This window comes from Schistocerca serialis, chromosome 4 (assembly GCF_023864345.2).
Source record: "Schistocerca serialis cubense isolate TAMUIC-IGC-003099 chromosome 4, iqSchSeri2.2, whole genome shotgun sequence".
In the NCBI taxonomy this organism is placed as follows: Eukaryota; Metazoa; Arthropoda; class Insecta; order Orthoptera; family Acrididae; genus Schistocerca; species Schistocerca serialis.
In genome coordinates this window covers 328,601,346-328,618,177 of record NC_064641.1, presented here as the reverse complement: position 1 = coordinate 328,618,177, position 16,832 = coordinate 328,601,346, and the positions used below count along the sequence as shown (strand labels likewise).

The 16,832-nt window shown below is 40.3% G+C and overlaps 1 protein-coding gene across 1 annotated transcript in view; it reads right to left on the bottom strand.

Annotated features, from left to right (window-relative positions):
• The window catches only part of LOC126474442 (solute carrier family 22 member 7-like), a 79,710-nt gene that overhangs the window by 42,253 nt on the left and 20,625 nt on the right, over positions 1-16,832 (bottom strand). Inside the window, exon 3 of the mRNA XM_050101912.1 lies at positions 11,748-11,905. Within this exon, the coding sequence (XP_049957869.1) occupies positions 11,748-11,905 (158 nt within the window). The remainder of the gene's footprint in view (positions 1-11,747; positions 11,906-16,832) is intronic.

Genomic DNA, 16,832 nt, shown 5'->3' with positions numbered 1-16,832 from the left:
AACTGGGGTAGGAAACTTGCAGGGTGGTTGTATTTGTGATGTTTGACAAATATATCCTACATTAGAGTATTAAGAGAGTTGCATTCTGCATGACTAATACTTCAGAAACCATATGGCTGTAACAATATAGCATTTTTAGTTGCAGAACTGTGTAGCCATAGGAGTGTTGTTTATGATCTACGATCATTCTCCAATGCCAGTACCTTCCTGGTAGTGACTCTAGACAGTGGAATAATAATTCAGAGTCGATAGCATAGTTAATTTACGTGAAATGTTTCAAACTCCACCTATCTGGAGCTCCATCTAGGATCAAATGCACTTTTCTTCTTAACAGTCTGTTATATCACCACAACACTCCCATGTCTACTATACACTGATAAGGGTGCACCCTCCTCGAAATGCACACATCTGGAAAGATCTTGTGCATTTGCATGTCCGGCCGCTGTGATCGAGCGGTTCTAGGCGGTTCAGTCGGGAACCACACTGCTGCTGCGCTCGCAGGTTCGAATCCTGCCTCAGGCATGGATGTGTGTGATTTCCTTAGGTTAGTTAGGTTTAAGTAGTTCTAAGTCTAGTGGACTGATGACCTCCGATGTTAAGTCCCATAGTGCTTAGAGCCATTTGAACAATTTTTGCATTTGCATGGGTGCTGTGGGTAAGATTAGTGCGGACTAGTCTTCACTGAAAAGCAGTTACGGATACAACTCACCCTGTTCCTTCACGTGCTGTAGAACCCTTGTGATTCTGGTCAGGTGCATATTAAATTGTCGACCATGTTGCAGGGAGGATTGGTCAAGGACAATGTGTTAGAGATCTGTCAATCTCCAACTTTGTCTTACAAATGCGAAAATACACTGTGACGCCCATCCATACGGGTGAGTCGCCAGTCGTAATAGTAAATTCTGCACTATGATTGATGTGCTGAAAATATATAGATAACGTAATTGCATCAGTGTAGAACACTGTCTGGTGTACTTTGGAGTATATGACTGACTGGATCCACTGCACAGTCATCTATCTGCACTCGCAATCTAGTATATGGTACCTGCAGAATAGTGGAGAGGTGATTTAGCGATAATACTGACACTAGGAAGCACTCTGCTGTCTCACCGAAATTTCGGAACAACTGGTATACTCTGGTGTGTATGACCAAATGGACATTATACGCAGTCGTCAATCTGCATTCACAATCTAATATGTGATGTATTTGACTGAAAGGGCATACTGCGCAGTCATCTATCTGCATTAGTAATCTAATATATGGTACATGCAAAGTAGTGGAGGGGTGATTTAGTGACGATAAAGAAACTGGGAAGCAGTCTACTGAGTCATTGTTTGGCGTTCAAATTACAGAACAACTGGTAAAATTTGCTAAAACTGATTGCGCTATCAACTGCTGTGCATGTTACAGTGCATCATCCCATATCAACGATGTCTTTCGAATCCCAGCCATCCATTGCTACTCTGTTGATTACCACATAATGATTAACTAACACCACTTGGCTGAGAAGCAGAGAGTCTTGACAGAACACTGTGTACCTGCTACTTGTCACTGTGAAACATGGGATTAAATGTAAAGGTCATCACCCTCAGACAGTTGTTTGGAAGCATTCCTCAATGCTGCACACTTGTCCTATTTCCATATGCTTTGATGCCCTCCACATTTTCTTTTTCACCAGTAAGATAACAGCCTTCTTTTTTATTTCTGCTACCTCATATGTGTTATGAATAGCACGTTCCAACGATGGTCAACACTGAAATAGTAATCATGTACATGACTGCAAAATGAGGAAACAATGCTTTTTGAAACAGAACACCGAGACATCTACTACACATCATTATAGAAGAAGAGATTAACTGTATAGGTCTTCAACTTCAGATAGCTGTTGTAAATGCTCAACAATACTATAAATTCTTGTAGTTTCCATATGTTGTCATCGATGCCTTCCACATTTTTGAAAATGTGAAACATCGCCTCTGTGTTTTATTTCTAACAACCTGTGTGTTGTAGGAGCTGTATAATTTACACCATGCAATGTTAAGCTTTCTGTGAGAGCCAATGGATCAACACATATTAATATCAGTTTAGCACCTGACACAGTCCTCGAAGTCATGATAGAAAAACAAAGAGTATGCTGGTGTACAAAGCTGTAGTCATACACTGCTTGTATTTGTTACAGCTGAAAAACAAGGCATTAAACTGCTTATGAAGGAACAATACAGGAAGCTTCTCTTGTGATTGATAGTCTGTTGGACAAAGCTTTACGCAGGTCTGTGCCAGTGACTTTGACCATTGGCCACCTTCTCTAGTGGAATGACACATTTATATGTAATGTCATTCCACTAGAGAAGGTGGCCAGTGGTCAAAGTCACTGGCACAGACCTGCGTAAAGCTTTTTCCAACAGACTATCAATCACAAGAGAAGCTTCCTGTATTGTTCCTTCATAATCAGTTTAATGCCTTGTTTTTCAGCTGTAACAAATACAAGCAGTGTATGACTACAGCATTGTACACCAGCATACTCTTTGTATGTAATATGTTCTGTGTCAACATGCAGATGGTATTTGTTTTTCTATACATCATAAGAAAGAGATGCGGTAAAATCTTATAGGAGGTCGTATTACAAGGAGAGGGATAACTGGTTAAACTTTGGACGCATATACGAGGGTCACTCCAAAAGAAATGCACACTATTTTTCATTCTACATGTTTGAAAGTTTTACAGTGTGTAGATACATCATTTAGGAACAATACTTTCATTTCCCCACATAATTTCCAGCCCTCTCAACTTCCTTACGCCATCTCGGAGCCACGGCCTGCATACCCGCACGCTAAAGTTCTGGACCAACCTGTTGGAGCCACTGTTTGGCAGCGTGCACAAGGTAGTCATCATCTTCAAACCTAGTTCCACGAAGAGAGTCTTTCAGTTTTCCAAAGAGATGATAGTCACATGGTGCTAGGTCAGGACTTTAAGGCGGGTGTTTCAGTGTTGTCCATCCGAGTTTTGTGATCGCTTCCATGGTTTTTTGACTGACATGTGGCCGTGCATTGTCGTGCAACAGCAAAACATCCTGCTTTTGCCGATGTGGTCGAACACGACTCAGTCGAGCTTGAAGTTTCTTCAGTGTCCTCACATATGCATCAGAATTTATGGTGGTTCCACTTGGCATGATGTCCACAAGCAAGAGTCCTTCGGAATCAAAAAACACTGTAGCCATAACTTTTCGAGCAGAAGGTGTGGTTTTGAATTTTTTTTCTTGGGTGAATTTGTATGATGCCACTCCATTGATTGCGTCTTCGTCTCTGGTGAAAAATGATGGAGCCATGTTTCATCGCCGGCAGCGGTGTCTAGCGATTCTAGGCGCGCGTTCCGGAACCGCGCGACTGCTTCGGTCGCAGGTTCGAATCCTGCCTCAGGCATGGATGTGTGTGATGTTCTTAGGTTAGTTAGGTTTAAGTAGTTCTAAGTTCTAGGGGACTGATGACCACAGTAGTTAAGTCCCATAGTGCTCAGAGCCATTTGAACCATTGAAACATGTTTCATCGCCTGTCACGATTCTTCCAAGAAATTCATCTCCAGCATTCTCGTACTGTTTCAAAAATTCACTGCATACCGTTTTTTTTTCTTTTCCTTTCTTTGTGAGCCACTGTCATCATCCTGGGAACCGCTTTCATCACGTAACCTGCATGCCCACCGACTACCTGTACTGCGATCGACAGCAGCATCTCCATACACCGTTTTCAACCTCTTGTGGATGTTTTCCACTGTCTCGTTTTCGCAGCACAGGAATTCTATGACAGCACGTTGCTTCTGACGAACGTCAAGTGTAGCAGCCATCTTGAAGACGTGCTGTGACGGCGCCACTAACGGGAACAGGTTGAACTAAGTTTGAAAACAAGCGGGAAGGATGTATCTACACACTGTAAAACTTTCACACTTGCAGAATGAAAACTGTATTTTTACAAAAATAGTGTGCATTTCTTTTGGAGTGACCCTCGTACTTCTCTCAAAACTGAATCGATTCTGTAAATAGTATTCGCGGGTTTGCCGCCGGATCACGTTGTGCAAATTCCACAATACTTCCTCGGAGCAACTGTCCCACATCTTCAGGTGGTTCAGTCTTGCTCGTGGCTATGTACGAATCGATTTTGCTCATAAAACTAATAGAAATCAGCAGTATCTATTCTCATGGAATTATGACTGTTTTTATTATTCTCGTCACGATTGCATTTTAAAAATAGGTGTTACAACAAGTTCTATGTTATTTCATACTTCGCAATGTCTAATTATAAAGTATACACCACTTGAATTATAGCTCATTTAGGAACCTCAAAATGATAATGTTTTTCCCAACATATGAGTAGATTGCACGAAACAGGCTATGATGGTCAAATTGCTTACAAAACTAGCATGCAAGAGCCTGCTGCTATTGCGATTGGTTGTCTGATGTGTGATACAAACTTTACATACAGGTCAGCAGAAGGGAGTTATGAAGGGAAAATGTCAAATGTAAGCCGGCCGAAGTGGCCGTGCGGTTAAAGGCGCTGCAGTCTGGAACCGCAAGACCGCTACGGTCGCAGGTTCGAATCCTGCCTCGGGCATGGATGTTTGTGATGTCCTTAGGTTTAACTAGTTCTAAGTTCTAGGGGACTAATGACCTCAGCAGTTGAGTCCCATAGTGCTCAGAGCCATTTGAACCATTTTTTTTGTCAAATGTAAGCATGCAGCCAGTACCTGCTTTTGATACACTGGAACAGGGTTGGTTGGTTGGTTTGGGGGATTAAAGGGACCAGACTGCTACGGTCATCGGTCCCAGGAACAGGGAGCTGTAGTAAAATCTTATAGGAGATTCTATTGCTAGACAGGCTCTCACGATTTGTTTCGTAAACGTCAGTGTGATATAGCACCACACTAGTAAAATAAGACCTGTCATAGTGTACAGAACACCAACGCTCTCTTGAATTATGACTTGTTGTTGTCAAAATTAAAATGATTGTGTTTTCTACGACATGTGAGCAAATAACGTGAAAGGCTGTAATCTATAAAGTTGTTTCACATGTCTGAAATTTTTGTAATACGCACTTGCATTTCAGTTTACTTACAGACACTGATTGGAACGCGAGAGATGCTTTCAGGTTGTGTAATTTGTCAATCAGGTTGAAAGACATTGCTTAACATAGACGTTTTTTCCTTGGAGTTTAATTTCTCAGCCGGCCGATGTGGCCGAGCGGTTCTAGGCGCTTCAATCTGGAAGCGCGCGACCGCTAAGGTCGCAGGTTCGTATCCTGCCTGGGGCATGGGTATGTGTAATGTCTTTAGGTTGGTTAGGTTTAAGTAGTTCTAAGTTCTAGGGGACTGATGACCTCAGATGTTAAGTTCCATAGTGCTCAGAGCCATTTGGACCATTCTTTAATTTCTCGCTTTTTCTTTACGCCGATGACGATTTAGAAATAACGAGGACATTCTGCAATGATTGGTAGTTTCCACAGCAAAATAGCGGACGTCATGTATAGGCCTCTGCAGTCTGCACACCTGTAATCGGCGGTGGTGCTGTAGGTTTCTTTTTCACTTCGTTGGACGTCGCAAAACAATGAGACGTGCGTTGTATCCTGGACTTGAACATAAAAACTATATTAATTTTCCTCATAATACTAAAAGAAAATGGACTCACCTATTTTCGTGGAAAGAAGACATTTATTAACGTCACGATTGTGTTTTCTTTTTAATAGATGCTCACTTATAGGAGCTGAATTGGCATTAACTACAATTGTCACAGTGAAGTGTTTTCAGATTCAGTACGGGTGGCGCTTGCTAGGGGGCAGAGTGAGCGACAGTCCAGTATGTGTGTGTGTGTGTGTGTGTGTAGACCCTGGAGGCACCTGTGCTTCGTTCAGGGGGCGGCGTGTGGGTCGGTGCGTTGTTGTTACATTTTACATGAACAAACAATCTGTACTTTGGGCAGCTCTCGTTTATCTCGTATTGTTTAGTTGGCTTTACATCCTTTTCTATTGGCGAAGGACCATTGCTTGGACCGTCACCTCAAGGTGGACTGCGCGTCGCTCATCCACATGCAGAAGGGCGGTAGTCCGCAGTTGACTGAAAATTCCGCCTCCAGATATGGTGGGGTGGAGATTGTGGCTGGCAGAGGCGGTGGAGGCAACTGCCTGTTCTCCAAGCAGTGGACGTTGAAAAAGTGATTCGGAGAATTCTCCGTAATTTCGGTTGTTGTTTCAGAGCGGTCCAGTCTTTCCGAAAAACGCATTTAACAGGTTGGTGAATCATTATGTTCTTGCCTTTTGTCTATCTGTGAGTGATTTCTGCAGACTGGAGACAATATACCAGTGCCACCAGAAGGATCTCTTTGTGCACCATCAACAGAAAGATAGAAAAGGCCTTTATTCCTACACACCGTGAGGAGAGAGAGAGATGATGGGTGATGGGGGGGCAGGATAAGACTGTCTCTAAGATGGTCAGTTCATGATGGTCCGTCAAGGAGGACACAGCCGCAACTGCCACCCGTCTGCAATCTTCTGGGATCAGTTTTTGCGGTAGTGATGTTATGACAATGACTTTTCACAAAACCCGGTATACATGTTCCATTATCAGTCGTTGATTAGGAGTGGTGGTTTTTCTTCACGACACTGTTGACGTGTACTTAGAACAGAGAAACAATATCCATCAGTTGGGCTGCAGGGGAATTGTCGAGCAATAAAATGGAGGCGGCTGTAGGGAACATCGATGTCAAACAGCGATAGATACAGTCCTCAGCTGTAGGCCTACAGATAGTACACTGATTAAACTCCTCTCTGTCTGACGCCAGCATCTCGCCAATTGAACATGTTTTCCACAAGAACTTGGGTGGGAGTCTCTAGAGGAAAGGAGGCGTTCTTTCCGTGAATCGCTACTGAGGAAATTTAGAGAACCAGCATTTGAGGCTGACTGCAGTACAATTTTACTACCACCAACTTACATTTCGCGGAAAGACCACAAAGATAAGATAAGAGAGATTAGGGCTCGTACAGAGGCATATAGGCAGTCATTTTTCCCTCGTTCTGTTTGGGAGTGGGACAGGGAGAGAAGATGCTAGTTGTGGTACGAGGTACCCTCCGCCACGCACCTTATGGTGGATTGCGGAGTATGTATGTAGATGTAGATGTAGAATTTTATGCTTTTATATCTTATATAAAGTTTTGAAAGCTTTATGTGCTATATGCTGATGGCCACGAAAATTATGCTCTGTATTACAATTGTATGTATCCCATATTTTCTTATGCGTTCTCTTCACTGTCAATTTCTGTAATTCCTTTTCTGTTCATAGATTTGTTTATTTTCGACGGTAGACTTTGAATGATATTTTTTATGTGCTGGTTATTTTCCTTGTATTTTTCCTGCAATTTCTACTGTCCAAATTGGTAATCCACAACTTTGGCGGTACCTCTTTTTCTTTCACAATTCTTTTTTTCCAGTATTTTTAATTGCTTTTCCAATATTTATCTGTTCTTTGAAGAGTCTCTACATGAGCCTCTTCACCATTTTGTTTAACATTTAACGTAATGTAACGACTTCTGGCGGCTCAATTCTGGGCGCAAACTGTAAACTACATAAAAAAGACAGAGCAGCTGAGTGTGTCTATAGTGGCCACAAGGTACATTACCTTCATTTCACCTTACATTTTAATAAGATTTTTGGAAATCATTGGAGCTGCACGCTCATATTCAATACATCTACGTGCAGTATGTCAGTATATACACCCTATCCTTCTCTCACCTGATGAATGGAAAGCATGAATGAGAGTGCACAAGGTAAATTTCAGTACCTAGATTTGTGATAGTAAAAGTTTTCTGCCACTGTGGCAGAATAACCAACCCTATAAAGCATGTACCAGGAAGCAAAGAGTTTCCGTTCGCCTTAGGTGAAGCTCTTGTACTGGTTGGCACCACACAGTAGGTTCCGGAGGAACAGGACGCATGTGTTCCAAGATAGTTCATTTGGCAGTGTTCCGGGAGACGCGAGACGGGCGACACTGACTAAGTGCGAGTGTGCCCATTCATAATTAATTCATTATCTCATTTTTGTAGATTTCAGCTCCAGTCAAAATTAACTGCTTGCCCTCATCGCTCATTGCATGTTGAGCGTTATACGAATTTTTCTGGTTAATTTCGGAACGTTACACTTGGCCACGCGTGTTAACCATTGTTCTGCTCTGCCTCTGTTAAACATGTTGGATCGTGATGTATCTTCTCGGTTCAGTCTGATTTAGTTCGTTGGTGATCCCAAGAGTATAGTATAATTGAAAAGATTTCTGAAACATTGCTAATTTCGATTTCAGCTCGGAATCCAGTTTCCCCATGTCTTCGTTGTCTCAGCACGTGTTAAGTACGGATCTGAGAGCCTTAGGTTTGCAGATTGTGACGCACAGTAATGTATTCTGTCCAATTTGGTCAGCTGTTCTGAATTTTACCACGCATTTCATGCTTTTTTTTTTTTTTTCGTTTTTTTGTGACGACTGTGAGACTTGTTACACATCACAGTTACTGATTCTCTGGGTAAAACTTCCAAGAATTTCTTCTATGGGGCAACTATTACAGTTTATTCTTATCGATGAATTCTTGTTCTCTTGCTTCGTGCACTCGAGCCAAGGCAACGACCGTTTGCCAATCACTGTGACATGCTGGTGAAGTTGTACATTATTCGTATATTTTTCCTGAATATCTATTATATGTGTGTATGTGCGTGAATGTCACTATTGAAATATTTCTTTGACGTTTCCATAATTAATAATTAACCATAAATGCTTGGGTTTTCAAGACTCAGTTGTAAATCTAATTTTGCAACTCAGCCGTGTATGCTATGAATAACAGCAACCAGCTACCATTTATTAGTTGTTTAGCTTATTAGTTTGTTCAGCTGTTCTTCAATAAACGTGAAATTTTTACCAGAGCACATGCGTACGTATTCCCTCGCAAACTTCTATTTACAGCCTACTGGTAGGTGTTGTGCCAAGTTATTTATTTAATATTTATTCAGTTATTGTAAATATGCAGATTAGGCAACTCAGTTCATTTAAATATCAAAGGTTTTGCTATCATCCATATCCAAATACCGTCTTACCATCTTCCATGTTAATTGATACCTCATTTTTATGGCCACCTGCATCACGACCACCGATCCACAACCAGGTCTTTCAACGACAGATACCCTTCATCTTCTTCAGTGGTTTCCAGGGTAGCTAAATGTTATACATCTTTTCTGATGTATGCCATTAATATGTTCATACTGAAGCAAAAAGACTTTACAGACCTCTTTTTGCTTCTGTGTAGTAACAGATTTTCATTTAGTAAAAGTGTCAATTTGACACATCACAAGATAGAGATAAGCATCTATGTCAAAAGATCTGTATACTACTGTATCTTTTACTTGTCCTAGCATTCTTCTGTCCATCTCTACATAATCTGTAACTGATCTTTATTCTCTACTGATCCAAGTACAATTGTGAATAAAAAATTTTTGAAAATGTACTTTATTAGTTATTTTTAAATCATTACAACTAGAAAAATCTCTAAGTAACTGCTCTTTCTGATTACAAGTTGCTTCTCTGTATAGCCCACAACATTTGGTATAGGATTGCTTCCTGCATTTGCATTAGGGTCACCAAATAGAATAACTTGATCTCCTTGACTACACTGATCCTTAATTTTTTGTAGAGTGTAATAAAAAGTAACTGACTCCTAAATGTTTTCTTTCACCAGTGCATAAACTGCTGTCAGAGTTAAGGTTTCTCTTTCTATTTTTATGACCTCTGTTTTCTATTTATGTGAATTGCTATACCTTTAGTTGATCTAACTTTTTGTTGTACTCCACTACACAACATTATAATTTTCACACTTACTCACTAGTTTAGAGTTTCTTATTAGTTTCTATGATAGCTTCAAAATCTTTCTGCTGTTGTGCGAATATCTTTGCCATTTCCTCGCCAATTTCTCCTGCGTTGTCTGCAGCACCAGAAACTCTCTTTAGCAGCGGATCGCGCCTATTTAAAACTTTGCGCAATCCTCCGCTACTGCCTCGCTAGCGACTAAGTCCCTTTCAAGGTCACCCGCCTTGCGCAACAAGATGGCGGCTACTCACACAGCCATGCATAACCCATTTTCTCTTCTCCTGTTAGAAGTAGTTATCGAGAGCTTTATAGAGAGTTAATTTCAATTTCAAAGCAAGCACCAGCTGAGTACTAAAAGAAATGGCAAACTATCAGTTTATGAAATCATGGTTGTGAAATACTAACACGAATTATTTACACAATATGATCTCAGGGTAGAATGGTTTGGATTCCGGAAAAATGTACGAACGTATAAGGCAATACTGACGCTACGGCTTCTGTTGGAAAACAGGTTAGGAAAATTGAAACCGACATTTATACCATCTGTAGACCTAGGAAAACTTTTGATAATTTTGATGAGAATACACTCTTTGAAATTCTTAAGGTAGCAGACGTAAAACACTGGGAGTGAAAGATTATTTACAAATTGTGCAGAAACTAGATGACAGTTGAGTTGAGTTGAGGAGCATGAAAGGGAACCATTGGTTGAGAAAGAAGTGACGGAGTTGTTGCCTATCGCTGATCTTATTCAATATTTAGATTGAGCAGCCTGCAGAGGAAACTAAAGCAAAATCTGGAGAAGGAATTAAAATCAGGCGAAGAAAGAAAAACTTTGAGATTTGCCAGAGACATTATAATTCTCTCAGAGACAGCAAATGGCTTGAAAGACGAGTGGAACGGACAGTATCGCAAAAGAAAATATAAGATGCACATCATCGAAAGCTAAACAAGGGTAACGGAATTTAGTCGATTTAAATCAGTCGATACTGAGGAAATTAGATTAGAAAACGAGACACTTTAAGTAGTAAAAGGGTTTTGCTGTTTGGACGGTAAAATAACTGACAATAGCCAAAATAGAGGGAATATGAAATGTAGACTCGCAATGTCAAGGAAATCGTTTCCGAAAAAGAGAAATTTGTTAATATCGAATATAGATTTAAATGTTAAGAAGTCTCTTCTAGAAGCATTTTTCTGGAGTGTAGCAAAGTACTGAAGTAATTCTTGGACGATACACAGTTTATATATGAGAAGAGAACAGACTCTTTTGAATTGTGGTGGTACAGAAGTATGTTGAAGATTAGATGGATAGATCGCGTAACTAATGAGGAGGTACCGAGTAGGATTGGGGAGAAACGAAAACTGTGATATAACTTAAATACGAGAGGGGATAGGTTATTAGGACATATTCTGAGACATCAAAGAATCACCAGTTTAGTACTGAAGGAAGCGTGGGGACGTAAAAACCGTAGAGGGAGACCAAGATATGATTAGAGTAAGTAGATTCAAAATGATGTGGGTTGTAACTCTCATTTAGAGACGAATAGCCTTGCACAGGATAGAGATGCATGAAGAGTTGCCTCAGACGACTCCTTGGAATGAAAACCACTACAAATAACAAGCGAGGCATAATGGCAGTAACATGGGAAACGAAAATACAATTCTGGTACGGAATAGAATTTAATTTGAAGTCTCAGTAATGAATGGTAAAAGTTTAGCATGCATGTATTTCATTTTAAAGGAACACACCACACCGCTGACAGCATAAGAAACTGTGAGCTGTAAGTCATAATATTTGAGTGCAACAATTATTATAGATTAGCATGTAATAATAAGTGCTGCAGTACAGTTGGATGGTCATTGGTGACTTACCTATGGATGCTGCCGACTCAAAGAACGGCCCAGTCACGCCTGCCGCCAAAGATTGCGCCAAGATAAACAGTACCATCACTGAGGGTGTCAACACCAGCACTAATCTGCTTGCCACTATGGCTGCCACACAGAGAATTATTTGTGGTCTTCGGCCAAAACTGTACACACAAGACAAAGAAGTCAAGCTTTACAAGACATTAATCACCTTTTAAATATTGTAGCTCTTCTTAATTACAAGAAATCTTTGATTGGAGAACTGCGCAGGGATGGGGAAACTGAACTCCAGTCTTCGAACGGCACAGTAGTTCGTTGCCACTGAGCATTGGTGTAGAGACGCAGAAATCCAACATGTAGCACTGTCACTGTATGAAAGAGCAAACTCTCACTGTGTGACTACTTCTAAAGACAGATGATCATGCATTTATATCAGAAAGGCAACACAGTTCAGATCGAGATATGACCTTAGTACAGTAACTGAAGACAAACATATTGAACTATCAGCTATTTAATTAATAGAGCCTGAAACACCACGAAATGAATCCTTTTGTGTATGTACTGATCTGCCAGTGGTAGTGTGGACACTGTTTTAACAACTCAACAGAGGTTTTAGATAGAGTCTCAAGTACAAAAGTCAACATAATTTTGAGTGAAGGTGTAAACAAAAAGTCATACATGAAACTAATAGCTGGTATGAAGTGAGCAGAGAAACCAAAATAAATGTGAAATTCTCTGAATTCTCAATATTATTAAATTGAACTTTGAAAAGACACTTCTAACACTATCCTCATCAGCATCAATGTCTCACAAAAACAAGTGGGTCCTCATTTCAAGAAAAAGAGTAATAATGAGCGATAGTTCTTAAGTTTCTATCATAGGTGCAGAAAGATTTATAGGAAGGTGCTGATTGCTGCAAACAAGGCGTTTAATGACAGAATAATACACACTGCAGAGAATAAAGGAAAGGCAAAGCAGAATGTTCTGTCATAAAAAGGAAACAGAGAGAGAAAAACAAAGACATAGTAACATATTAAAAAGCAATAAATCATTCACGCCACCTGGCAGTGTAAATGAGTATTTTTCAAGGATTGCAGAGAAGATACATCAAAAATCTCCCAAACTGAGTGTAACACCTGTAAATAATTATACACTAATTACTATGATGTTACTACCTTTCACAGAGCATGAAATCAGTAACATTACATAATAATTAAAAAATAAAATGTGAATAGGCTCAGAAGAAGTACCAATATGTGTACTGAAAGAATACGTAGAGTACACAAGCTCCCTTAACAAACATAACAAACGAATCCTTCACACTAGAAATTTCCAGAGTATTTAAAACAGGCAGAGTGTTACCCCTGTTAAAGAAAGACCATGGGGAAGACATAGATCATTACCACCCAATTTCTCCACTGTTACCACGCCCAAAACTAATGGAATCAATTTTCAAAGACAGATTAATGAACTGCTTGAATAAATACAACCTTTTAAGTAAATCACAGTTTGGTTTCTAAAGCGATGAAATTCACAAAAGTGGTACCTGATGCTGCCAACAAAGATGAGTGTGTCACATGCATATTTTTAGATCTGGTTAAGGCTTTTGATACTGTTGACCATAAGATTCCACTAAATAATCCAGAAGTGTTAGAACTAAGAGGGTACCTACTCACTGATACTGATCGCAAAAAGCAGATAGTGTATAAAGAGTAGAGATAACACATACCTGAAATAAATCTAAAATTTTAGTAAAGCGTGTATCAAAGACACAACACATTACTATAGGACTTCCTCGGGGTAGCGTTTTAGAACCAATAGTATTTCTGTTACACGTCAATGACATTCCCAGTAGCGTTAGTCATGATAAAAAAATTCTCTGGGTTGATGATAAGAATATCATAGCCACTTAGAAAATAAGAGAACTTCTTGCAGAGAAAGCAAATTAAATCTTCAAAACTTTTTACAATTGACCACTATGCAATAAGATGACATTGAATAGAAAGAAAGCAAATTCCATCCATTGTGTTTATTGAGGAAATACGAAATTGTTAAATTAAATTTATATGGCATCTCCATAGGTTATAACAAATGCAGAATTTATAAATCAGTGCTGATTGTCAATTAAAGTAGTGTGAACACACAAAGATACCTGAAAACAGGACGTCATGAGCATGTTATCCCCTTTGAGCCATGTCATCAATGTAGAACAACCAATGTCTTTTAGATACATTCTGTTCGTATGTAGACTCAATCCTGAGCCATGGCATTGTTTTCTATGGAACAAATGCATAAAATATGAACACAGTTTTCGAACTGCAGATAAGGGCCATAAGAATAATAATCGAAAATAGAAGTCGAGCACATTGTAAAGATCTGTTCAAAACACTGGGGATGTTAACTGCACCATTAAAATATATTTACTAATTGGCTGTACACATCAAAAATAATATTTATAATTACTGTACAAACAGCTCAGTGTATGGCCGTGGAACAAGATTGTACTTGCATATACTAAGAAAAACTAATATAAAACTGAAAACAGCATTTTTTATCAAGGAATAAAACTGTGCAATAAATTATCAAAGGAGGTTAAAGGAATCATCATCCAGCAATCAGAATTGAGGTTTTCCGTGCTTTACCTAAATCGCTACAGGCAAATTCCAGGATGTCATGGTCATAGCCGACGACCTGTCCCACCCTTGTCATTCTGGAGCTGTAAATCCGTAAATGTCTGTATTTGTGTTGTTCTTAAACTGTAATACCAAGACATGTCTAGTATCTTTGTAGAAGAGATACACAAATGATACTAATAATACTAATATCACACTGTAGTGCAGGAAGATCCACTTTCAAATTTCTTATTGACCTTTAGATTGACACAAAATGGACTACTAAATATACTGGATGGTTGGTAGGAACTGTAGTTCGAAAACGTCAATCACCTTGCATCATATGTACCGAATGAAACTTCCTGGCAGATTAAAACTGTGTGCCGGACCGAGACTCGAACTCGAGACCTTTGCCTTTCGCGGGCTCTACCACTTGTGCGTCCAGAGTGATAAATGAGAACAATTTTATCTTACCCAACTTTCTGTTTCAGAGAACTGTTTTTTACGAATCTCTCACGTGCTCTGTGGAAGTTAACAAAGTTAACTAGGGAGCTCGTTATTCAAATGCACCTACGACACATGGTTCTAATTACAGAGAATAAACTAGCACCAGAAAATAATTTACTTATTTACTTTATGTGTGTATATCAGAAACTTTACTGGACGTGTCCAATACTCAGCCACATCGATAGCTTTGTCATTTGCTATGATAAGGTCTCTCACTGTGCAAGGTTTGCCTGTTTTTGTGCATATCATTAGATGTTGATGATATTGTATTGCACCACACTCCAATGAGTTTCACTCTTCAAATCCCCATTTTTGCTGGATGTTATGGCACTGTGTGATGCCAGTTCTTCAGCGCTTAAGCGGCCTCCATGTCAGAAACGATAGATGATTCCCAGCAGCCAGTTATTCTTTAGGCTTTATATGCGTCTAATACAGTTTTGCCATAACTTTTCTCGACGTATTGCACGCGGGCAGCCAGACACTACGCACACTGTCTCATTAACTGCCACGGAATACACCGACATAAAAAAATCGCAGCACCAAAAAAATATTAGTATAGAGTAATGAAATTTCGGGAACATATTTGTCTAAGTGTCATGTTTAGATGACTACCATTGCAAGATCATAGGTTAATGTACGCATGAGATGAGCTAATGAAAATTTGAAATGCTAGTACATTACATAACAGGTGTAACCGTCAGAATGATGAAGGGAAGCATACAAATGTGCATGCATTGTATTGTGTAGGTATCGAATATCTGTGGGATGGAATTAAAGGCCTGTTATACTTGATCAACGCAGGGACGGTTAATTCTGTTTTTGAATGACGCTGGAGTGCCGTCCGATTATCGTCTGATGATCGAGCAGGCCATGGAAATACGTCGATACTCTGTAGAGAATGTTGGGTTACAACAGCGTATCTGGACGAGCCTTATCCTGTTGGAAAACACCCCCTGGAAAGCTGTTCATGAATGGCAGCGCAACGGGTTGAATCACTGGACTGACGTACAAATTTGCAGTCACAGTGCGTGGAACAGCCACGAGAGCGCTCCTGCTGTGACACGAAATCCCATCCCAGAACACAGCTCCAGATATACGTCCAGTGCGCAGACAGGTTGGTTGTAGCCTTTCACCTGGTTTCCTTCTAACCAACACACAGCGAACACTGGCTCCGACGAGGAACCAGCTTTCATCAGAAAACGCAATAGACCTACCCCTGTCCTCCAGCGAGTTCTCGCTTGAAACCACTGAGATCTCAAATGGCGGTCAGTGGAATGCGCGCTACAATGGGTCTGTCTCGGAGCTCTTCTTGAAGTAACCGGTTTGCAAGAGTTCGTTGTGTCACTGGGTTGCCAACTTCTGCTAAGGTTGCTGCTGCAGATGCAAGGCAATGCGTCACGATAGCGAACACGATAGTCTTCCCTGTCTGCCGTGCTATGTTGCCATCTGGCGCCCAGTCTTCTTGTGACCGTACGTACTCATGATCGCTACTACCATCAATCATTTGTAGTTGCTATATTCCCGCTAAGTCTCCGCAGTATCGCAGAAGGAACCTCCAGTTTCTCGTAGCCCTATTACACGACCTCGTTCAACTTCAGTGAAGTGTTGTTAATGTCTTCTTCGTCACCACAAAGACATTCTTGACTAACGTCAACTCACAACTTCCAGTTTCACAGGTAACTAACGCTCATGGTCGTTACAGCGTGTACTTAAAGCAACCCTGATCTTCAATCTCGTAGTGGCGCTACTAGCGACACTCTTATGCGACAGGCGCAAACTCTGAATAGACATCATCTTTGAGCTGTAGAAACACGGCTACCAACTTTCGTTTATGTTGCACGACTACTATTTGGTGCCGCGACTTTTTTCCGTTATAGACTTTGCTGTGTGTAGGGTTGCATACTATGCTGGAGGTCTGCAGGACCAAGCTGCTTTATTTGTTCAGTAATGGTACCATTCAAGACAGCATCTT